The sequence below is a fragment of the Plectropomus leopardus genome, chromosome 15, assembly GCF_026936395.1.
Source record: "Plectropomus leopardus strain MGB_pleo_1.0 chromosome 15, ASM2693639v1, whole genome shotgun sequence".
Lineage (NCBI taxonomy): Eukaryota > Metazoa > Chordata > Actinopteri > Perciformes > Serranidae > Plectropomus > Plectropomus leopardus.
Window position 1 is genome coordinate 13,869,525 of NC_142190.1, and position 25,975 is coordinate 13,895,499.

The window sequence follows — 25,975 nt, forward strand, 5'->3', positions numbered from 1 at the left end:
TGCTATCCATTACAGGTCATACTAAGAGGCGACCTCCCACTGAGTCCCTCCAGGCATGGTGTGATTTTGTGTGTGTGAGCCCTTGCGGCTGTGTGTTGTTGTCACCGTGTGCTCATATGTGCACATTTGTCAGCGTTTGTGTGTGTGTGTGTGTGTGTGTGTGTGTGTGCATGCAGGTCTGTGCTTGTACTTTTCAGAGGAGTTCAGCATTCAGCAGGATGGTGACTCTCCTCACTGTGTTGTTTATGTGCGTGGTGACAACAACCTGACTGATCCTACTGACTCCACCGTCTGGAAAACAACTTCTGTCTAACGTTTCTACAAACAACCTTTCCACCCTCACTCTCTGTCTCAACGGCTTTCTGCGACTAGAAAATTTCCACTTTAAAAGCAAAATATACAGCAGCTCTTTGGTAACATTAAAACTCTTACAAATAATGCTTAAAAGAGGCAAGCCTTACATCAAAAATTTAAAGCTTTTAGCTGATTTTACACATAATAGTAATAAAAGTGGGCAGTTAAGCTTATCCAGCAGTTATCCTCATGGTGTGTGGCCACCAAAGCGTTATTTCACAGCTGAAAATGCCAGGCCCTCCTCAGGAAACGCCCAGCTGGGAATGCTTGAGAGCGCTTTGGAGGTGCAGTGTTTTCTCAGCTGAGACATTTTGGTTGCGTCTGGTTGCTATGACACAGAATATTTGCGGAAATAAAAAAGTCGGCTTAAGGTAGAGTGCTTGCTCTGGATGATGGGAAGGCTGAAACACATGGGGGGAAAGGATGGACCCACCAATCTCTGAGGGTTCATGAGAGGAAACATATCTTACTGTAAAGACATACACACACACATTATCTGCTGTTATGAATGGCTGAGTAAAAAGTCACAGTGACGAGCAGCTGCTGTGTTTCACCGACAACTGAATGCTCTGTGCAAAATGCACTGTTAGTGTCTCGTTACTCTGCTGGTGTTTGTAGCATTACGTAATCACACGGCACTCCTATGCAATTAATTTCAAAAACACACTGGCCTCAGGAAAAAAACACTTCATTGGACATGATCCCTTATTCATGTATTATCTTGTTGAGAAAACCTTTAACAGGAATTACTTATTACTAAAGAAAAAGTTAGTAAGTAAGTAATCCTTAAGAGTGGTTGACTGGTATCACACTTTGGAATATTTCCTAATGTGGTTTATATGATGTGGCTAAAATGTAGAAAAATACATTTATAACTTTCAAGGCTATTATATTTTATTTTTGCTGTAATCACCTTGAACTCAGGCTAGTCGATGCTGCATTTTTCTTCATCACTCGCTGTCACACCCTCAACAACAATACACTGAATTTGAACTAAAATAGGTCATCAGTACATGAGGTAAACCAGTTTATCATCACAGGCGCATAAAATCTGTCTGTCTGCAACCTGAGTGTTGCTTTGAGGTCTACCTGTACTCCTTTTTTGTTTGGTAGGGACCACAATAAAATGCACAACACATAAGGTACGTTTCTGTAATTTTGTTTCTCAGTATTGAGGCCAAAAGATAAACAGAAACATCATGCTTGAACCTAAACTTACATCATGTCGCATATGAATGCATATGAATCCGCCACTCTTGTTGACCTGATCTGCAACAAAGTTGTCAATATAAAAGTGATCAGTTGTGTAAAAAAGTGTTCCTGTTGGAGATTATTCAGAGTAACTACTGTGTTTGGAAAGAGATGTGGCTTTTGAATCTTTTTAAAGTAAGTTTTTAAAAAAATTCCAAGTTCTTATTCTGTGTCCTTGTGTTAATTGTTTATTGTTGGAGGTATGTGTTTGGATTTTGGCTGGCAAAAACTCTGCCTATCCAAAGAATCTTGGTCATGGACCAATTGAGTCATTCCACCCTCATCTCCCTCATCCTGATCTAACAGGTGAAGGACATGTGAAGGCAAACAGTCCACTGAAGCTCCATGATGCACTGTGTTGTTATAACCAGATCAACTTTTAGCGATTCAATCACATGTTAGGGATTTGATTTAAACCCCGCTTGTAACTAAACCCCCTCCACATGTTCTGTTTCTTTCACAAATATGTCTCGTTACTAGAGCTAAAAACTACAACTTCTGTTTCGCTGACTTCAAAGCTGCTTTCCCAGTGTTTAGTCTCTTGTAATATTGTTTGTTTTGTTTCTTTTATTGGTGAAACTTAACATCTCACCAATGTTTAGTCTTCATATGACATATGACTCATATCACAACTATTGATACATCATCTTGTTAAAAAAGTGGAGTTACAGTCCACACCGTATAGATCTGTTTTATCACTGACATCCCAAAATGTCAGAGTGAGCCCGCTGCAGCTGCTCTCACTTATTTGGTGTCAAAAGGCGAAAGGTTGAGCGCAGCAGGGAGTCTGCTAGATGTGTTGTTTGGTGCAGGACGAGTCATCGCAAAAAATACTCAACTGGCCTTTTCGACTGCACCTGCTCAGTTCTGGCAGGGAATAAGGTTGTTATCACTGCCCACGCCGAGTGATTTCTTTTAGGTGTTTGCAGATACCAGCACGTTGTTTTATTTAACCCTTTGCATAAGGTTACCAAGAAAAAAAAAAGATATTAATCATATTTTTAATTAATCCTATTTTATTTATCAAACTGCTGAAAGTGGCATTTTGGATGTAAGTGAAAGTTAGATTTCCTCTAATGTACCTCTACGACAGTAGACTTTCCTCCCTGCTACAGTTTTTTTTCTTTTGTACAGAATTCAGCTAATATCCAAATGTCTCATCCCTATTTATATGTTTAATTATTAGGCACATTAAATACCTGTAAGTAGGAGTAAATCGCTTGATAAATATCTTATTCTTCACACTAAGGAAAGAAACTTTGTATACCTCGGTTGGTACTTTAGAGCAGTCATGATAGGGCTGAGAAACTGTCACAATACTTGAGTGCCGTGTTGCAATGTCTGTATTGCACTCCTGCAAGTGTTGTGATTCAATATTACAATTTATTGGAATTTTTGTTTATTTTTTAAACACCAGACCATCGGGAAAAGTTAAAACTTACACTTCTATAGTCTGTATATCATAAAACGTATGTATAAAATAATGCACATCTCATGATTGTTTCAGTGACATCATATACATTAGCGGCATCAGTATATGATGCCGCTAACAAACAACTGTTTCACTGTCTTAATTTTAGCAATTTTATTTAGTTTGGCACATTGTGACCTTGGTATAAGAAAGCTGTTACATGCAATTTTTTGTGTACTTTTTACATTGTATGTTTTATGTGGCATAGAATGAATAACAAGATATATTAAACTGCCATTTTAAGTTGTCCCAGCTCATCAAGCTTACAGTTTTGCCTAGATAACAATTTATCTGTTGCAGCTCACAAAATATCAAAATTGCCCTCTTGTCAATTTTGTTTTGTTCGATTTTAGTTTTTAAAATGGGTATGCGTATGCAATGATTCGCTGAGCCCCTTGCCCCATATCTCTCTGTTTAAGAGACCAAAATGAGACAAGAATTTGCGAGCTAGTTGGCTAGTCACCCCTTAGTCCCTTTGCCTCTCCCCGCTGCTGAGAGACTTATAATGGTGAAGAGAGCGGGTGGGAGCTCCAGACACAGATCTCACAGTCGCAGCTGCAGCAACTCAAATTCAGCCGGCGCAAACCACTGCAGTAAGAAAAAGTCTGGTGATTCTGCTTATTCAATTAAATATTGTTAAAAGAAAAATGCCTATGCTTAAGTTGATTAATTTTCTTCCCACCCCTAATTCACAAATCTAATTGTTTTGTAGCTTGATAAACATGGGCTCTGGTGCGTTTCTGACGAGGACAGAATCCCTGCTGACTCAACATTCATATTCTTGATTTCTATGAATTTCAAACACACCTACGCTAATTTTTATTCATTATTATTTTAATTATCTTTGATGTTCGACACAGACGCATCTCAAACTGTTTTGATCTGTCTCAAAACAAACACATCACCTAAGACCCTTACTTCCCACACACATCTGGTGAGCATTTCTCAATTATTAAGTGGTGAGCACTGGACACAGGCTTATGAGGACGGCAGCAATTTCAATGCTTTTTAAAATCTACTTGAAAAATCTAGTTTGGCAGAATTTAAGAACTCAAACTGGTATACCTTGGGGTGGAAAAATCTAGGTCTACCTTTTTTATTTCTAACCCTGCCAAGTGAAGAAATCCTGATGAAATCATTGATTTTAAGACTTACAGTATTTCTGTGCCAATATCAACCACACAATTCTGAACCTTGGATGGAGAGAGAGTCTGACACCTGAGGAATATTGATGATTTGTTCGGCTATATTTTTATCTATTCATTTTCAAAACCTTTGATTTTCCCCAAACCTACAAACATTTTATGCCCAGTGGGGAATCTAAGCCTATTTTTACCCCCCGCGGACATTGATTTTTCTGATTTAAGCCTTTCATGTGGTGCCCTATATGGTGTTGGCTTACACTAACAACAGTGTGGCAACAGTGCGATCAGCTGAGCTAAACCATAAATAAGGACAAAGCAGAAGTCAAGTGCAATTTAAAATACTGTAGACCCCATCCACTTAGGGCAGAGGAAGACCATTACATGTGGTAAAAATCTCCGACAGCAGCGGACCTTAAATTAAGGGGTTTTTTTTTCATCAGGATGTAGGTTTACTTTAGGTGCGTTCAACCTGCTTTGTGTCACAATATGTGTATTTCATTTTATTAGAATAACTTTTCCCCAAACGTCTGTCTGTGTCCTTATTTTTTGAAGTAAGTGTAATTGATTTTTTTCTCTCTATGCTCCTATCTAACTCTCTTGAATAAAAAAGTATATTTTTTTTAGAAAAAAATAAGTCTGCAATGTAAAGATTAAACTACTTAACATCCAGGTTTCCTGTTTTAGTCCCCCTCTTTGTGACTGTTAAAGTCAGCTTATTCCACGCTGTATGAGAGAACTTTATACTGAATGTATTGTCATTATATTGCAGCATTTCATTGTAGCTATGTAATGTTTATACTTTTATACAAAATCACATGAGGTTCTTATCCATAGTCATAGTACCTACCTATCAGTAGACAGTGCCATTACAAAAACTAAGTAATGTACTCCTATGGACAGAGGTGACAGCAAAACACATTTTAGCCACCCGAAAAACTGTAACAGTTTCCATGTATGCTATATTGGGAATATTTTCACTGCTTTACTTTTCTGTCAGACAGCCCATTCCAACAGGGAAGCAGTTAATGGAGGAAAGGAAAAACAGTAATTTTATCTCGCTGATCACCAGAGTTGCCGATCTACCACTGCCTCCATCAGTTACTTTGTTATTGTGCGACTTTGGTGAATCCAAACTAACCACATTAAACACCAAAGTCACTCAATAAAATAAAGTAATTAACTGATTGAGGCAGCAGTAGATCAGCAGCTCTGGTGTTTAGCGATGTTAAATTATGTTTTTTCATAATGGAGTCTGGCTTTCAAGAGAGCGGAAAACAGCCTCAGTTCCCCATCGAAAATTGCTGTCTAATGGCAAGGTAAAGCAGTGGAAAAATGCTGAAAATAGCCTACTCTTAAACTGATATTGATTTTTAAATTTTTTTATGTACATTTTTGGGGTTGCCAAAATATGTTTTGCAGCTTCCTCCATCCACAGCAGTACATTGCTCAACTTCCTTGCCAGTACTCCTGCCTGCCTTTGCAAACTAGAGCCATGCCGACTGACATCTACTGTATGTAATACACTGACTATAGATCAGAACTTCATACAGCCCCACTTAAAAAGATCCAATCTATCCCTTTAACCCAAGAACCCCCACAATTTTGAGGTTGAACTGTTAAATAGAAATGCTCTAGATGTCTTGTGTTTTTTTTAACACATTACCCCTAAAATTCAACCTGGATTATTTGATATCTTGTAAACTTTGGGATCTCTACTGGGCTCGAAAGTAAAGCTTTGTATGTTGGTACAATCTTAAGTTGCATCGCAAAAGGTTTTAGCCAAATAACTGTAGTTTTAGCTGCAGTATTCACCTGCTGTACCTATTGCATGTCTACAAAAAAAAATTAAAGGCCTGCCATGTTCCTCTGTAAAGAAGACAAACTAACCATGAAGCTGAGGTACTTTCTTAATTAGCAGCTTGTGTCACCCTATCACTGACTCTCAGCTTTAACAAATACAGTACAGGTTTGACTGGTTGACCTTTCCAGTACACCTTCCTTTAATAAAGCACTAATTAGGAGTCTCATTACACTTGCAGAACTTGCAAGTTATTACAGGAAGTCATTAAATACAAAATATTTAGGTCTGAACACTGAGAGACACCCGAGTATCATTATTGGAGGAACTGCCAGCACATGAAAAGAGACTCAGCAAGGTGTCATTAGCCGAACGAAAGTTTGTTACCACCAAATTACCAAAAGATGAAATGACCAAAGACTTGAAGAATCTGCAGTGTGATTTATACTATAACTAGAATTTGTTGTATGCCTCCACGAACCACTGAATATACACCTACACTTCACATCCACGTCTGTGAAGCAGCACAGAAGATCTATACAATGACAATGTCATCACTTTATCATTGTATCCTGCTAGAAATTTGTGGGAACTTTTGTTCCAATTAACGTATGAATTCTTGAGTTATGGCCAAAAACATGTCCCGTGAGTTCACCGTGACCTTGACCTTTGACTACCAAATTCTAATCAGCTAATTCTTAAGTGACGCTTGTGCCAAATTTGAGGAAACTCCTCGATAGCCATCTTTAGATATTGTGTTCATGGGAAAGAGACAACCTCAAGGTCACCTTGACCTTTGACCACCAACTTCTCATCACTTAAGCCATGACTTGTGCCAAATCTACAAAATCCCCTCCAGGTGTTTTTGAGATAACACTTCTGAGAGAATGACATGGATGTAAGGTCACAGTGACCTTGACCTTTGATCACAAAATTTCCAGTCAATTCATTGTTAAGTACAAGTGGACGTTTGTGCCAAATAAAACATAAAATAATTTAAATTGTGATTTCATACTTTTCCATACATTAACAGCCTACACAGGACTCCTGCTGTTCAAGGTGCCGCATCGCGCTGCATCTCTACCTCGTGTGTGAGGTGGCAGCTCATCAGTGAGTGTGTTTGTACAGCCACCTGCCTCCAGCCATGGAAACAGGAGAGAGAGACTCATTCCCTGCAGGCAATTCTGGCTCAAGGACTTGCCGTTAATCTAAAGCATCAATAATGTGACAGCAAACACCCCTCGCGCTGCACAAACAAGTATCTGGACACACTTGTAGGTACACACCTTCATATACATCCAGCACAAATGTGTATACAGCAAGCGTAGTGCTTTAGCAATCCAGTTCACCTTGGGGGCACTTTTAAAGCTGAACGGTCCACAAGCTAATAGCTGTAAAGTGGGTTGGTGTTAGTGTGTCAGCGGGGGGTTTGTTTGCGTACTCTGCAGCATGTTAAAGAGGTGCTGGGTTCAAATAAATCCCCCCGCACCCAGCGGGAGGCTAAGAACTATGATGATCGCTGTCGTTGAGAGATGTCAGTTTATGTCAGTGTGCTGAGTTTATCATTTGAAACTATTCCACAAGAGCGATGCTGTGCTTGTGTGCATGTACACGAGTATACTTCTCTGTGTGGGTGTGCCTGTAAGGCTTTATTTCAGAATGTACATCTCTCTGTTTGTCAGGATGAGTGGGTCTTATATTGATAATAATATTGAATTTCACACACAATTAAAACTTCCACTAATTTCCTTCAAGCTTGTTTTCATTCCAGCACCACCTCCAGATGATGTACATGCATGCAGATGGCATGAAGATTGGAATTATGATGAGATGAAGAAGAAAAAAGGAAGAAGAGGAGAATTTGAAATGAACAGTGCATTAGTTTGGCTCTTAATAGTGGAGGGCAGCTGTCAGAGCAAAATTCAAACATGACAACAGCATGCATGGATAGCAGAGTCCAAAATCAAATAAGATGATTATTACATTCCTTTTTAAGAAAATTGTGACCAACAACTGCATAAAAACTGACAATGCATCTCAAATTTTTCCCACTGTACAGACATGAAGCCAAAATACCCTGGACACAGCCATTGTCATCTTGTGCTTTTGATGTTATTCGGAGCCCGAGTCTGCACAGTCGCAATCCCCATGGTATCAAGTTCACGCTGTGTCAACCAACTGCTAGCACCCCCATCGGCACACACGATTGTCAATCATAACATCAAACCCCCCTTTAATGGCATCAAATAAGTAATTAAATCCAAACTTATCTGAAAAATAAACACTTGAAGAAATATCAGCTTGGTTAAAACTTCCTAAAATGATGGAAACCGTCTTTGGGAAAAATGTATTTCATGCGTACATTCATGTTTGAGTTTTGACCCTTGTCCCACCTGCAAACATGTTGGAGGCGGGGTTTATGAGCTGTACTGCAGCCAGAGGGCTATCAGGATGTTTTGGCTTCATTTTTGGGGAGCTTTCATGTTGTGCATCTTTTTTATACAGTTTATGTAACTTTGGGACAATACACAGATTTGGAAATATTTTTTCAATCTGTTAAAAATACAATCTAACAAGCACAAGTGGGATGCTAAACGAAGGGTTAATTACCTATTTTAAGGTTAATGTTGACATAGCCATTAAGAGTAGGCAATAAATTGTGCTTTATCAGTGATCAGTCAATGTTTTAGGCATGATTATAGAAAAACAACCTGAAAACGAACAAGTAATTCATAGCAGATCTTAATTGGATATTGAGTGTTGCTCATATTTTCATTTAATTTTTTTCTGAGGTCACTTTTTAACAACCTAAGGCACAGTGGATTTAGTGATTAGTGTTTATGTGATGTACCTGTATGCAGGTTCCTGTGTGTTCTCGACACAGGCTGCAGGACAGAGCCCAGCGGCTGGCGGGGATGTGGGACACCTTGGTAATTGGCTCCATCTTCTCTGGACAGCCTATACTCACCTGCAGGGAACAGGAAGAAACATAAACATATATCTGATTACAACACAAAGCACCATTTGTGATAAAGTATCAAACAATCAACATTGTGTGAAGGTTGATCCTACTTGTTCATTATCATCCTAGGAACACGTGTGGCTGCTATGTTAACAGTTTCATCTTGATATTTTTTATCGCTGCAAAAATAATCTCCATTGACAGGAAATTTATCACCACAAATGTTGACAATAAATTATTAATTTGACTCACTGATTCACCAAAATGACAAACATACTCAGGTTCCAGTTTCTCGAATGTGAAAATTTACGGGTTTTCTCTGTTTCATATTGAAATTAAAAATATAAATTAAATATCTTCAGCCTTTGGAGTGTTGGCTGGCTAAAACAACCCATCTGAAGGCATCTTCAAGGGCTCTGGGATATCTGTGATGGGTTTTTTCACCACTTAAAATTTAAAATTTAAAATTTAAACTTGTAGTCATGGTGTTAGATTATATCATTAACACAAATATGTCAAAAAAATAGCAGCTGGAGATTATGCTTTACCAATCTTTTTTAGCAAGCACAAAATCTCTGATTTGATTTCCGTCTTTATTTTGTAAAACGATCACAATTACTACCAAACCTTCTCCTGAATGATAATAATCAACCCATTGTAGCCAGAATAATAATTTCTTCAGCATCTTCCAATTCCAAAAGCCAAGATGTTGAATTAGAAAGTCTGTCCTTGGACCCAGAGCAGGGACACCTGTGCTCCTTGGAAAAACATGATTGTAAAACCCAGTGTGACTCACTCTCTCTGAGCGGTCTATTCAGAACGGCTTTGGCCCCCAAACCCTTTTCCACCAAATACAACCAAAAAGTCATTGACCTGTGCCAACCAGCGATGCAGAATAGAGTGGAGAGCACTCATCACCAAAGTGCCATTACTTCCTTCCTTCCTCCGCTGCCTGTTTCTTTCCAAAAACCATTCCACCTCTTTCACATTCACTTATTCTCATATTTGCGGCATTGCCCTCTTTCCTTGTCCTTCACACTTACATTAACAAGCTGACGACTGATTTCCGCAGGTCATGCCCCTCCCTCTCTCTGTCCACTCATCCTTTTATCTGATTTTCTGCTCCTCCTCTCGTTTGCTCACAAGCACATGGCCTCAGCTTTTTCTGTTATTATTGATGTCTTTTGTGCTGCACACTCGATCGGAGTAGGGGTCAATTTTCACTCCATTGAGGATGTCAATAGAAAGTGCAACTCAGACAATGATGCCACAGCTGTCACCGTCAATGTTCGCTTCTTTTACACGGCTGATGTGCGAATCGCTCGATGGCAAAAGGATTTTCACTTTATGAATGCTGTAGTTAATTGATTGGATGGTTCTCAACCGTGATGCCCACACATACAGCACATACTGTACACACAAATACACACTCTCAAAGAGGTTGCACATAAAACAATTGCTGCACTCCTCCTCTGTTGGTTTGTCAATACTCCAAAAGTCAGGGCTGTAGTTTTCCATGAGTGTATATATATAGCTTCTTTGCCACTGCACAAAAAAACACAAACATTCACTAATATCTGGCTTTTTTACTGAATTGGAAACAATCAGCATTTACTCCCAGATCAAATGACTCTGTAGCAGCCACGGGTATTTATTGTCTCCAGCCCCGATTAGCTTCCATTGGCAGTGATGGAAGTACAACACCCAGATGGACACACAAATTTTAGCCTCAGCACAGCCATGATGCAATGATGGGCTGCCAGAAAACGTCTGTCTGTTTCCACCCAAGCAGTACTCATCATCATCCAAATTATTCTATATCAAGTTTGAAAAAGAGCCTGAATAGGTGAAATAAAAAAGACACCACCATAACATTTTCATTGGCCTCCATGCTGCTTTCTACTATTTACTAACCCATTTACTGGCAAGTCTATGATATCAAATGTGTCATACAAGAAACAAAATGTACACACACACACACCCACACACACGCACAGAAAAGACAGACTCTTTTGCTGCAGAGTTGTGTATAAAGCTCCCGTCTACTGGCTATGGGAGGGGAGTCTATTTTTAACGTTTTTCCTATGTTTACAAAAACCTGCATTCAGGTGCTAACTTTGGTGGGAAAGGGGTATCTGTTGGGGATGGGGGAAAAAATTGTTACAGCACAGTATGATGATATTTCGCTTGATAATATTCTATCCATACACAGACATATCATTTTGCCAAAAGAAAAACACAAAAATTATTAATACTGCAAATGCACATTAACTTTTGGCAGCCAATTAGAACAATACAATCCTGCTTTTTATTTTGCACTAGATACATTTTGCTCCAATAAAAATGATGAAAATGAGATGAAAAGACTGAAAACTTTATCTTACTAAATAAAAACATGTTTACAAAGTTTTTCCTTAATTGTAGTTGAAAAAAGGGTAACAAATCGCAATGCAACTTATCACAATACTCAGAATATCACAAATATTTAATATTGTAATAAATTGCAAGGTGACCTAATTGTATTGTAATTATATTGTGTCTGGGGGCCTCTGGTGATTCCCACCTCCTAGTATGTGTGTGTAAGCACATGTAGGCCTTAAACATGCTCATTCCCTGATGAGCATATTCCAGCCCCAATTACTTCACATTTCAAAGGAAGTAGATGGAAAACTGACAAAATTTGAAATCACTTAAGTGGAAATGGGTGGAAATCACAGCATTAAATGAAAAGGCATTTTAAAAGAGGGACTTTTTGTGAATGTGTGTGTGTGTGTGTGTGTGTGTGTGTGTGTGTGTGTGTGTTGTGAAAAGCCGTTTAAAGAGGGACCTCTCTCTAGGGGTTGAAGGCAGAGGGCAGGCTGCAGCTATACACACAGCACCGCAGGGGGTTTGTATCGTTTGAAGGCTGGGTGGTGTGTTCTTGCACACAAACACACACATACACAAACATGCATCCAATCCAGCACTCTCTATGAATGGCACTCTCACACACAGTGCCTCTTTTCTGGAAATTTCCACTACTATCATATTCAGTGAGACTCTACTCCCCAGTGTTGTGATATGTGTGTGTGTGTGTGAGTGTGTGTGTTTATTTGTGTAGACGTCTGCTATTAACGCCTCTTTAGCTCAAGCACACGCAAACATCTATGCAAGGACACAAGCACAAACACACACACAGCACAGACATGCAAATTATCTTTTTTTTTCTCTAGCCTTCCACGGTAGGAAGAGAAAACAAAAGCGAACGGAGCAACGAAAACAATTAGCCCAATCAAGGGTGACAGAAGGCAATTAGAAGTAAAAGGTTTGAGCTGCCAAAAGTCACTCTATTACTGAGGAATCTGCTGGTGGAGTGTGTTGCTGAATAGGCTGAAGACACATGACTGACTGTCTTAACAGTTTAAAGGTGTGTGCAAGGCATGAAGCAACATCCGTCCCTGAACTGCCAGAATAAGCACCTGCTTTACGTCCATTTGGAGCTTTCAGATGAGACGTTTCTGAAAAAGGTATCATCAAGACACATCAAGTGGAATGAGCGGCTGCTTGGCTGCACGCTTGACAAACAGGTTCCTTGTGAATCAATTTACATTATCTGCAGACTGATGAGAGCAGGGTCTTGACTGAAGACGCTACATGATATATTTTAAGCATTTACTGTAAACAAGGAAACACAAATTGAAGAAAAACTGACTGGTCTGAGTGTTTGTCAAAATCTAGGCCACATTTCCTGCTGTTGTTTGGTATATTTTTTTAAATGTCCTCCCATGCCATTTGAACACTGAAATATTTTTGGTTTTGCTGTAATTATTCCTCCTCTGAGCCAAAGCTAAAATGAGGCTTTAAAAGTCAGGGTTAAAAAAAATCAAATTGTGTTTCTGTGGTCTGCATTTCCTAGCTAATCTGCAATGTTGGGACAGTTTCTGGTATTACAAATAGATTTGCTAACCACAAAATGCTGCATTCACATGGATTCAGGCAGACAGCAAATAAGATATCATTTTATTTGATTTTATATCATCTTATTTTATTTTTAAGTGCTTTATTTAGCTTGACAAAGATAGAAAAATGAAAACAAATTATACAATTGTGCCAAATCAAGCCCTACCCTCCGCTACCACGCTCCACTCCATGGTCAATAGATAAAAAAAACTTCACAATGATGAATAAGTACAAAAATAAATAAATGAATACATTAATTAATTAAAAAATGTAGTTAGCATTTTGACAGAGTAGAGGAGGATGCTAAAATAAGGTGAGGTTTGCAGAGGATATAGGTTAAGGTTACCATAGATGGAATTGCTTTCCAAAATGTAAACTATGCCATCCTCTGTGAAGGAATTTATAACTGGATGTTATGTAGCTCCCTCACACAAGGAAAAAACTATCCGGACGATGAGGCGCTAATAATTTTGATGCAACAAAAGCTGGAATTATATGATCACAGTTTGAAATCCTATTGAGATATCACAAGCAAAGCTGACACATGGCATTCAATCAGCACAGAGGTGGGTGGAATACCAGGTAGGTAATATAATAAATGTGTTATAGTATACTAGATAACAAGCTATCTGGCTAGCTATTAAGTAAGGGTGTAAAACAAAAGTTTCATCATTACACGATATTATATTGATTCTTTGGATATCAATATGATATTTGCAAAAACCACACATTCTGCTATGATACTATTTTAGGGGCCTGTGATTGATATGAGACAATAGTACATTTCTTCACTGCCCTTTGTTTTGGCTGCTTACCATTATGGTGCTAGGATGCTTGCTATGTTGTGAATTTTAAGCAAGGAGATGTGCTCGAATAAAGACGGAGACACTGAGGTGCCATGGGAATTTTAAAATAAAGGTGTATCTTAAAGATTATGATATGTATTGATGTTTTCACTTTGCATCTATAATATTAGATCATTGATCATTAAATCTGTAAATCTAGCCAGATCAGTTGTTGAATCCCTTTAATTAACCATCACCATGGCAACATCATCCTACATGTTTCATTTGCCGTGCCGTGGCTTTTTTTTTTCACGCGGTGTCCAGCAGGTTTTGTCCATCTACCATTTGCCTGAATCCATTTTAATGCAGCATAAACCCTGTGCCTCCCCTTGGGTCTTACCTCAGGGATCCATAAGGCACAGCTGACGTGGACCCACTTGGTTCCACTGCGGGTGGGCTTGAGGGCCCCCCCTCTCTTGGGGCAGAGCAGACATTTGGGTTGGACTCCCAGAGCGCAGGTCCGACACAGCCAGTTCCCCTGGGGGACCTTCAGGATGCCATAACAGGCCTGTGACAGGGACAAAGAAAAAAAGACGTTAGGACAGGTGAGACCTACAAAGAGAGACACTTTATAGTATCATATATGTTAATTACTTCGCTTAAGAAGAGAGGGTATGCACTTTCTGTTATTTTGGGACAAAGCCAGGCTCATTGTTTCACTGCTATTTCAAGACTTCATACTTAGCTTTCTGGATTCTATCAGTAAATTCATAACTAGTGGACATCTACCTACTGGCAATAAAACAAATAAGTGTCCATCCCAAGATTTTATGCTATTCCTTTAACATTTTGCCCAATAAGACTTTGGAAAGTTGTTAAGGAAAAAAAACGTAATATTAAAAGAGTATACAAGACAGTTAATGCTTTCAGTCCACTATAAAAATCAACTTGGAGCAACTGGTGATGTGCCTTTGAAACACAATCTGTTCCAGTCAATATTTACTGTTATCACCTTTATTATTTCATCTTTCTTTGTTAAAGCCATCTGAGCTTTGATAGTCAGCTTTTGTGCATTCACAGGCTGTGACATCAGGAAATTAAACCCAGATCACACACAGTGAATACACATGGACATTGTGAAACAGACAACAATTTGGAGGTTTGAATAATCCCAAAAGCACATGTACAGTATGTTTCTCACTTTTTTGAATTACTTCAATAAAGAAGTAAGAGACTGGAACCAGACTGGAAAGAACAACGTTTTACAACAGGCTGGATTTGAACTCAGACAGGATTTTAACCAGCTATGCCACAAGTTACCCCATCATCTTGTTTTCATGTCAGAATCCCCAAACCTTTTATTTCTGTAAGCAGTATACTTTCAGTGGTTTTCGCTTCTAAACGGACAACTTGTGGAGTAATTACATTCTGCTGCTTATTTCTTCTGTCACATAAAATTTGCAAATTCACAAATTTCAAAGTGACACATGGTAAAACACTCAGATTTGTCTCATTTCACAGCTCTTTCGATGTCAAGCTCGCTGCTGCTCCGAAAATCAAAAGAACGCCAAAACACTGTTAAACAATCCCTTTACATATTTTTGTCCCACCCAAAACTTTTCTTTGGACCAGAATTACAATGACCTACGGACGCAAGACATTTTCAAAATGCCACTTAGTGTTGTTTTAAAAACACAGCAGGTTATTGTATCATCAGCACTACACCCATTTCCCCTTCCGCTAACATACGGTGGTGCCCTGAATGTTTCTCATGCCAGCATTATACCTCACTGACTTTTATTTGATAAGATTCAGTGCCCACAGTCAGAGACAGAGAATGATTTTATTGTTGGATATAATTTACTGTCTGGACGTATCTCTGTTGTGGGGTGTGAATCATTCTTGACATCAATGTCTCCTCCATCACTATAACATCTACATCAGATCTATCAGATTTCATTTCTAACAGGTCAAATCATTCTATGTTTTTTTTTTTGGTTGAAGCCCAAAATAAATTTCAAGGCCAGAGCCCCTCTGAGCATCCCCAAACAAAATTTAAAGACCGACTGCTGCTACATTCAAGCCAGGTCTCAGTATGTAATCACTCACATTACTCTACAGGAGGGAGGACACATAGCATGTTATATGACCACAAAAAAATTGAACACGACGTATAAGAAGAAGATAAAATACCAAAAAGGTACAAAAACAAACTCTGCACTGACAGGAGGAAAGAAAATGAGACATCAAAGTCTCCGTCTTCATTAACAGCAATTAAAGCTCTTCATTGATCAAAAGGATTTTACTGATCAAACAAAACGCTTCAGTAAGAAGGGGCTGTTTTTCTACCTGCTGAAGGTTAAAAAGGCCGCCTTAGAAGGAAAGCAACAGTCAGTGTTGAATGTGTTCACCCCATAAAGGCAAAAATATTACTAATACTCCTCCCAATTTCTTTCACTGATTGTTAATTTTGTTTCTGTGCCACGCACAGTCCACTACAAAAGAACTACAATCAAGCCAGCCGCAACCATCTCACCAACATGAAAATATGCTAGCTTTAAATTGGATATTCAACAGACATTTATTCCAGACCCAGGAGCATCTTCTTTGTTTCACTTTTACCAAAAGTTGGCAGCAGGAGGCTGAAAAGCTCACCCCTCAGACCTTGCGTTTACAGCTCCGGGCTTACACTGACCCTCAATTGTATAATGAATTAGCCAAATAAGCCAAGGTAACAAACCCGAAACTCCTATCCCAAAATCCGGGGACTGCAAAAAAGCAGAGACACATCTAAAGTACACATAGTGAAACTATGATAACCTAAACTGTACCAAAAAGATTTGTCCAAATGGCATCAAAATATGTTTTTGATGTGGCCGTTTTCCTACTTCTATGGTCTTGTTAAAACAGTCACATAAAAAAAGATTTTAAGACAGCAGTGTTTCTTTGACCAGCTGTCAGTGTTTCAGCAGTTTGGTTGAATTTTGCTGATCTTGCCCTGCTGGTAGTGAGTGGTTGGCTTGGAGGTAAATTACTGCCACCCATAAATTTGGAGCATCTAGCCAGGCATTACACATTGCCCCTTTGAGCTGATCCTTAAATAAACTCAGTAATTGTCAAAAAAAACAAAAAACATCCTAGTGCATGAAAGACATGAAAGATTTCCAAATTTTGAGACTGGGATGATCTCGTCATCCTTCTGTCTCTAAATTAGTCCACTTTTAGGTGAGAGACCAACATGAGATTTGGTCTGCAGTTGGAGGCAACTATTTCCATCCAGTGTCATAACAGCAGGTAAACAGGGGCAGTCTGATGACACTGAAGGTGTGTAAATGCCAACGGGGCCGACAGAACAATTAACACTATGTCACTGTGTAACAAACACAGCAGCAGTATCCTCAAGCCTCAGGTTGTCACAGGAAGCATTTGTGAAATTGCTACAATACGTGTACTTTCATGCAGCTGATAAATGAAGTCTGAGGGGGAAAAATTATGTGGAGCTGCTGTGAGGAAAACAAAACCTTGTCTTTGAACAACCTTGATTTTGTATTTATGCTTTCAGCAGTTTTTTTTTCCTCAGAGTGACTTTCTTAATGTGTGAAAAAGTTTTTAAAAAACCAAAAGAAAAACTTAAAAATACATGCACAAACACATATTCTTCAACAGAGTCTCTTAACCCCTAATTTCTGACCTGATGAACGCAGACATTGCACTTGTCACAGAAGACCATCTCGTTGCCGTCCTCTCCCTCTGGCGAGCGGCAGACATCACACACCACGTCTTCATCATACTCGATGCCCAGACCTTCCTCCGTCTCGATGGCCTGCCGCATCTTCTCCTCACACACACTTTCCAGCTCGACCAGGACACACTCCATCGTCAGCTCGTCCAGCTCTGGTAATGCTGGTGGCGAGAAGGCAGCAAGGACAACTTGATTAGGTTTCGTTCATCCTCAACCAGAAGATCAAAACCAATCATCCAACTGTGGTAAGCAAGGAAAGATTGGGATGGGGAGGATATTTTAATGCAGATCTTCTCTACTGTTGAAAATAAATTTAAAAAAAAAAAGTGTTGAAAGCAGATGGGAGCGATGAATATTTGAGAGAATACTGAGCCTGTACAGAGCAATTAAAACTAAGAGTGCAGTAACAGGGTCAATGCTCGGAGGCTTCTTTTACTTCTTGTTATCAAGAAGGATAACAGTAACGGGAAGCTGCTCATAGAAAGCTTAAAATGAGTGAGCCAATTTACCAAATCCCAGTTATTTTTGGCCAAAACACGTTGTCTCACACTTTAATTGGAAATGCTCACAGCTTTCCTTCACATGTGCACCTCGCACAGGTCACTTTCTGTTTTCCCTGGGCCAGCTTTGGATGAAATGTGCAGAAAATTAGCTGCAGGATGTGGGAGTTTGCGGAGCTGCAGTTAACTATTTGCTAACCAGGGAGAAGCAGAGAGACGCTACATGTGCTCCATCGCTACAAGCCCATTCGCTATCAAAGCCAAAAACAACGAGATTTGTCATTAAGCCCTTCTTGCCGACAGCTCAGTTCACTGTGCCAATACGTGTCGGCATTAGTATTCCTGCTCCATTTGCATCTCAAAGTAATGCCTTGCTCTAAGGCTGCTTAATAGTTGATGAAAACTGATTTAACTGGCAAATGCAAGCTTTCTTCCTCATAAAATATAAAGTATTTGAGGTACCAGGAAAGTAAACAGTCTGGTTTCCAGGATGGTGGCAAACAGATGTGGAATATTATTATCTCATTAAATGCAACAAAATTACAATGATTATACAAAATGGGTAACGGCAACGCATTAAATCTAGTATGAAAAAGTATCATTTTTTCCAGAAATAAAGATGATTATTTGGATAACTTTTGAAAAGCAGAGCAAAACATTTTAGATGATAATACTTGAAAAATGTAATATGGCACAAATCCTGATTACAGTCTGTGAATGAAGAACATGCCAACACAAATCAAGTTACAATCTGTAGAGTCGAGTAAATCTTTCACAGCCACAATGTCTGAATTTTGTATTTACATAGAAATCATTGAGTGGGTTATCATCTCTAGATTCAGCATTGCCTCTTGTTGCCTCTCCCAAATTCTCCAACACGCAATAAAGAAACTTCTGCTGTCCTAAAATCTGTATTTAAAGATTTTTTATTGATTCAGTTGATGGATCAGAATTCAGCTGGGTCTTTTTTGGCTGAGCATCCTGTCACTATTATTTATGTCACTCAAACCTTTTCCATCCAAAAATAAAATACATTTAAAAAAACAACTACTTTATTTCGTGGTTCTTGAGCATCTTGTTACCAACAGGGTTGATTTACAACTTGAGCTGTAGATGTAAAGCTAAGACACAAATCCAAACAAAACACTGTTACACTTTCAAATGATGTAACATAAACCTCAATATGAAAGTGAGCACCTGCTGCTGATGTTGAAAACTTTATTTTTTTTTAACTTTACTTTTATTATTTTTTTTTTCATATATTGGTCTTGAATTTGGACATTAACAAAAGCTTTGGCATGAATAAAGAAGTAAAAAGGAACTGCGTGACTGTAGATATTGTGGATTTAGAAGCTGCTTTTGAAGCAGAAGAGAAAAGGGAAGTAGAGTTAGATATTAACCTGCTGTGACATTTACATCATGAGCTGGACACACACAGGCGGGGAAGAAACAACACTACCAATCACACACGAGTGTGTGAGTGTGTGTGTGTACTTTCAGTGTATTTGCTTATTATTTATCTTCTGTGCGTATGTTTCTGTGCTTGTACATATGACCGCTGTGTGCACATGCAGGTGCACATTTATCATTGGGTGTATGTGGTCCTGACTGCTCTTATCTGTCTGAAAGCAACATAGCGTCCAGTAGCGCTTTTCAATACACATTTGACTCTGCACATCAGCCCAGCGTAGCAAGGATTTGTTTTGATATAACAGTACTACCTGCTCGAAAAGTGTGTTTTTAAACTGATTATGCGCTTGTGTTTGTGAATGAAAAGAACATTTTTCTGTTTGCTCAGCGTTATTGTGATCACAAACTTCCTTGTACTGTTGTATGAGTTTTTAGATTTGTCTCAGCGTTGCATTAATGTATGCCAATCCTCTCCAGCTTGTTAGCAATGTCCTGCCAGACCTTCTCATTTCTTGTTGCACCAGCCAAGTCACCCTGCAAGGTCCTCTTGCTCCAACAGCAAGCACGGCATGTATTTCATCCGCAGACCTAACACTTTTCACTTTCTTTTCTCTTTTTTTTTTTTTTTTTTCAATGCAGCTGATGAAGTATCTGCTATGTCTGGCAACAGCAGCAGAAGCTGATTCATGTCAAGGTTGTCTACAGGTATCAGACACTTTAATTTAATCCTTTTTAAGACATTTTTCAGATCAAACCAAATTTAAGACTGGCTTGTGGACGAATAATCTTTTTCTTTCTACAGCATTGCAGGTAAGAAAAAACACAAGTAAAATATAGTGTATGTGGTCTTGTGCAGAGGTAGGTTTCATGTAGGAATATGGTTGATGGACTGAGTTAAAATTAACCTACATTTTTTCTACAGGTAAGTGCAAGTATAAAGTACAAAGCCAGTTTTAGATTCAGTAGTCGATTTGTAACATCATAAATATGGAAAAGGAGAAAGGAATTTAAAATTGATGAATTAAACTAGACAAAATGTTTGTGGCAACTAAGACCTCACAAATTTAAATTTAGGAACCTTTTATGACTTTTAAGGCCTGAAATGTATTAAATTAAGGACATTTTGAGACTTTTAAAGGACCTGCAGATGTCCTGATGTCGCGGAATCATTGCTGAATGTCGAGACTGAATAATAACGTAAATCAAAGCAAAATGGTTTGAAGCAGCACAGCCAAAAGTGCCAAACACACACACTCAAGACAGACACATAGACTGAACTGTTTCCTTCACATTTCAGTATTTCCCATTACTTTATTTCTGCCCATTACCCCTTCATTCTGTGCCTTCATGTACTTTGATAATCCCAATCAACATAGTTTATGAATCCATTATAATGCCATGAAGCCTGGTGTCCCAAACCAAGTGTTTTCTGTATTACTACTGACACACAATTGTACGCATGTACACATTAAGTGGAGGACTGAGATAGAAAATGCTGAATCATCCCATGACAAGTCGAGAGCCATAGAGTCTCGCCCAGCAGAACCAATCAAACGTCTGTTTGTTTGGTCTAGCATTGAAGGTTATGAGAAACAACCCGCCTCTGCTCCAGCAAGAGCCTGTGTGTGTGTGTGTGTGTGTGTGTGTGTGTGTGTGTGTGTGTGTGTGTGTGTGTGTGTGTGTGCGCGTGCGTACGTGCGTGCACACGCGTGTGTGTGTTTGAATTAAGGAGAATATGTCCCAGAAATAAAGGCCTGAAACCCCAGCGGGGATTTATAAACACAATTACGACGCTTTATCTGAAAGGAGCCGATCAGATATCAAATAAAATGGTGGAGATGGGAGAGATGCTCGGGGTCAGCAGTTGTCACCATGGCAAAATGGAGGAAAAAGCACGGCAGAGGAGCAGGAAAGTGATAGTAACTGTAGAAGAAGAGAAACAGAGAAGACAGAGGACGCAGGTGATGCTAAGGGAAGAGAGGAGGGAATAACCAGAGGAAAGACAGATTTCAGAAACCAGATTTTGATACCATTTAAGACTTTTTAAAATGATACTTGGGGTTGAATTTTTAACTTCTAACAACAGATAAACAGTTTTACAAGTTGGTTTTTGGTGGAACATATCAAATAAAAGTTCATGTGATTGTGAAGGGGCAGGTTTTCTTACTGGTCCACTTTTTTTATACAGCTGGTTATGTATTATCCCAACTTAACAGTGATGAAGCAACTTTTTAGTTTATCAATAAGTCAACTGACAGAAAATTTAAAAGAACTCTCACAATCAGTTCATTTTTAAAGTCATTTATCAGGAAAAAATGCAAACATTGCTTGTTTTAGCTCAGAAAATGTTTAGATTAGCTTATTTTCTCTGTTTCATATTCTTGTAAATATAATATATTTGGATTTTGAACTGTTGAAAGAGAAAAAATAAGCAATTTAAAGCAGGAATTTGGATATTGTGAATTGCATTTTCACTTGAGATATGGATATGCCCTTTAAAGGAATGTTTATTCCCCCAAATAATTGTCTGTATATGTATAACTGTGTCACCTTGAGTTATAGCAGAAACTTCTCTCTTTTTTTCTGTATTATATTTCAGCACTTAGAACTATGTTGTGTATTGGAAAATCTTTTTTTCCGTTCAGTGTCAAAGTGTTTCCTGGCTATCATTTATCAAATTAGGAGTCAGTTTGCACTCACCCATCTGTCTGAACTCATGGTTGACCAGCTCCAGCCAGGCAACATCCAGGTCATCCAGGTCATAGCAGGTGTAACGCTGGGTGGGAGGAGGCTGTGCGCTGCTCTCCCTCTCCTGCCTGTTGTTGGAAATACTGCCTGTCGCCTCAGTCGGCAGCAACCTGGAACAAACACAAAGATACACGCAGAGAGTTTATCATATGGTCCTTGAAAAGCCTTAAAATGCCACAAAATGAAAGTAAATAAGACTAATATTGAACATGTTGATGGTTATTGATTCCAACTGTTGACTGACAAATTAATTAAGCCATAACATGGAGTGATGTGGTGGCTGGCACTTGAAAGCTCATGTATAAGCACACTGTTCACACTTGTCCTGATACAAGAATGTTAATGCTTTAATGCCGCATTAACAACATTTAGCGCTGCATCCATCAGAAAAGTGAAGAAAGAGGCTTTGAATTTTAATAGTTTTCAAAGTCAACTCTATTGTCAGTTCTGCCATATTTAAAGAACATGGACGAGACTGAAATGCTGCAGTTATGCAAAGACATGTTGCGATTACGTATTATCAGTCCCAGGGGCAGCATATACAGGGTGAACAGAGCAGGTCCCAAAACTGACCCTTGTGGTATTCCATGTATGGACTGAGCAGTTTCTTGAAGAAATTTCTCCTACAGAAACAAAATATGTCCTGCCAGCTCTGTATGAGGAAAACCAGTCCCAAGCAGTTCCAGTAATACCCACCCAGCGTTTTAGTCTGTCTATAAAGAAGGAATGGTCAACTGTGTCAAATGCTGCACTGAGATCAAGCAACATTAGCACAGAACAAGCACTAGAGTCGCAACCATTATTAAATAATTTCTTCAATCCATGTTGGAGCCCTTAATATGAGACCAATGTTACATGTTAAACTCTGGATGTCAGACAGAATATTACACTGGATTACCATAATAAAAGTTATCCATACAAGTCATCTTTCTCCGCCCTTGAGAGTTTATGAAATCTTGTCAACTGCACATACACAACTGTGGTCCCTTTAAAACCCTGTATATTCTGTACATGCTCTGTGACAAACAACAAAATCCAGCAGTTCTCATGACAACAGGATTTATCGGGACGCCCTTCTCATGTCTGGGGCTCTCCCTTACAGTCATGTCCTGACCTCATGGTCCAGAATGACTGAATCAGTGTTTGACGGATGCCAAAAAAGTCAAGAAAAAAAAGGCAATTGAAACAATGACAAATCAAGTGGTTTAAGGCAGCAGTGACAGGGAGATCCTCCAGGCAGTGTCTGGTCCCTGGAGCCTCGGGCCTGAATGTCTCTCTGTCAACAACAGCAGGAAATGGGGTCAGGAACTCTGCTCGACCCACTGGGAGCCAATAAAGACTCAAACATGCTCACACACACTTGTCCACACACACACACACAAACTCACACACGGGCCAATGTAAAACATCTGGATGCTCAAAGAGCTGATAGATACAAATAGAGATGCACAAAATACAGCATCCACCCACAAAACACACACACGGCATCGGGCAGGCAGACACCACACCCGAGTAATCAGAGAGAAACACACTCACACACCATTTCTCCACAACAGCTCTGTGTTTTGCATCGTAAAAGACACACACACACACCAATGATTCACACGCTCGCTTGGCAGAGCCGTGACCTTTGTGTGAAAAGGTGAAGTGCGTCAGTGATCAAAACAACAAAACAAAACAACCTTTAGCTCTCTGTTTAGCTCGCTGTCTTCAATGGCCTCATTATCATACCGCTTCAGTTATTATCATCATCCTCCGTCACCGCCGTCGCCCTCACATCAAGCAGCACTGTGATCATCATCCTCATCATTATCATTATCCTTCCCATTATCATCACCACCACTGCCGTCGACATCACAACAGCTGCCACAATTTAATTCACTAATCTTCACTAGAATGGCATCTCATGTGTGTTGACAACGCAGTTAGGATATGAAATGAAAATAACAAAACCAATCAAATAAATAATTTTAACTGTCAATTTGGACTGTCACTGAAATAAAATCAGAGTGGGAGTTATTCTATTATACTATAAAATATGTAAATTGGAGCAATTAGAGAATATTACACAATGAAACATCTAATTGTCTACAACGAGATGGTAACATTCATTTTTAATTCCAACAATACTTATTCCTCCTTACATTTGCATCCTTTTCTTATCCTTCCTCATTTGTCTCCTCGCCATTTATTTCCAAATTCCTTTTCACACTGTTCTTTCACATTCATCGTCTTCTTACATTATCCCATTGCTCCTACTTCTTTGTCTCTTCTTAATTCACATTAATTTTTCTTTCACTTCCACCTTCCAACTCTTCTTCCTTAGATGCTTTTCTGATAGTAAAAACATGCAAATCTCTCTGTGGACACACAAAATGTTGCCCTGCATATACAGTACATGAACTTCTCTGGCCGAATTTTTCTGTAGTTTGTATTTCCTGATCAATCAATGTCACTACCCAAATAATAACAGTATCAGTGATTTTTTCCCTTTTGATACTGCATCCATTAATCTAATAAAAAGCACTGATCTGATCTATTTCTGTTTGCCAATTTTGACCACCAGTGCAGGATCAATAGAGACAAATGTGTAATCATTAAGAAATACAAATTCTACTATCTTTCTGTGAGGACAAAAAGAAAAAAATGAACCTTGTCTTGGCCTGGTATCAGGCTGATATCTGATACTGGGCAAACAGGCCTGGCCAGTAGACTGTCAGGGGAGTTAGGGGAGAAAAGAAGGAGACAAAGACACACATACAAAGGGAGAATAGGTTTCATACTGGAAACACTGGGCTGGTTGTTTCTGTTATGTAACGTTAAAAGCTACTTCAGTGTCTTATTGCATTGTTGGGTGGTGTTATTGCATTATCAAAGGAAAGGCCTGGTGTTATTCTATAGTTTGTTATTATCAACAAACCCCCTGAAAAGACCAAAACCAACAGCGTGTTCTCTCAAATACTTTCCAACTGCCAACAGCCCCAAGCCCATTAGCTCTCACTGAAGACGTGAATCTCTAAAAACAAGGGACAAAGATTAAGTTTTTTTTTTTTACAGGCTAAAAACTGCAATTTTTAGGAAATGTTATTTAAGCAAGAATAAAGGGCAGTCGACACTACAACAAAAACGATATGAGTGTCCATGCTGATGAATGACAATGTTCAAAGAACAGCAGCGCCTGTAAATTCAGATGGATTAATACAGACTGCGAGTGTTTTTTTACACTCATCAAACCAGTCTGTAAGTGATCACAGCAAAATTGTGGGGACAAAATTAATTTGGGTTAGAGCAATTTTTTAAGATATTATAATTTTTTCACATTATAGAAAACAGGTAAACATTGTAACCATGGAATTCAAGTGTAAAAAAAAAAGGTTTTGTCCATACATCTGTTTTAATACTGTGGTTACAACCTATAGGGAAAGTCTATAATGAGGTCTATGAAAAGTCTTCAGGTTAAAACAAAGTACTTGAGGGCTTTACATACGTTATATCAGTGTTTTTGTAAAGGCAAAAGAAAGAGCCCCTTCCTTCACCATTTGACTTCCAGTTAAAAATAATACGTGTGCGAGCCACCAGTGAAGCAAATGTTGTGACATTTGCCTGCAGAGTTGTGACCTTGCAAAACAATATATTTGTAGTTATTGTTAAAGTTATTGATGTGGATTCACTTGTTGGGGACTCTTAAACATGCAGATTGAAACATGTTTGCCGCTCTGATGATGATCAAAAACAGCAGAAACTTTTAATGAAAGGGTGTGGCTCACCTGTGTGTTTTTGTAGTTTTTGGAGGTCTGTAGCACAGAGGAATAGACTAAACTAAACTTGCTTGTTTTGGTGTTCTTGTGGGGTTTGCTGATAGTAGGAAAA

The 25,975-nt window shown here is 38.9% G+C and overlaps 1 protein-coding gene across 1 annotated transcript in view; it reads right to left on the minus strand.

The window, feature by feature from the left end:
• jade2 (jade family PHD finger 2) overlaps positions 1–25,975 on the minus strand; it is a 211,566-nt gene that overhangs the window by 74,095 nt on the left and 111,496 nt on the right. Inside the window, exons 5-8 of the mRNA XM_088088756.1 lie at positions 22,058–22,215; positions 17,397–17,608; positions 14,106–14,273; positions 8,871–8,987 (exon numbers count right to left, since the gene is read on the minus strand). Of these exons, the coding sequence (XP_087944882.1) occupies positions 8,871–8,987; positions 14,106–14,273; positions 17,397–17,608; positions 22,058–22,215 (655 nt within the window). The remainder of the gene's footprint in view (positions 1–8,870; positions 8,988–14,105; positions 14,274–17,396; positions 17,609–22,057; positions 22,216–25,975) is intronic.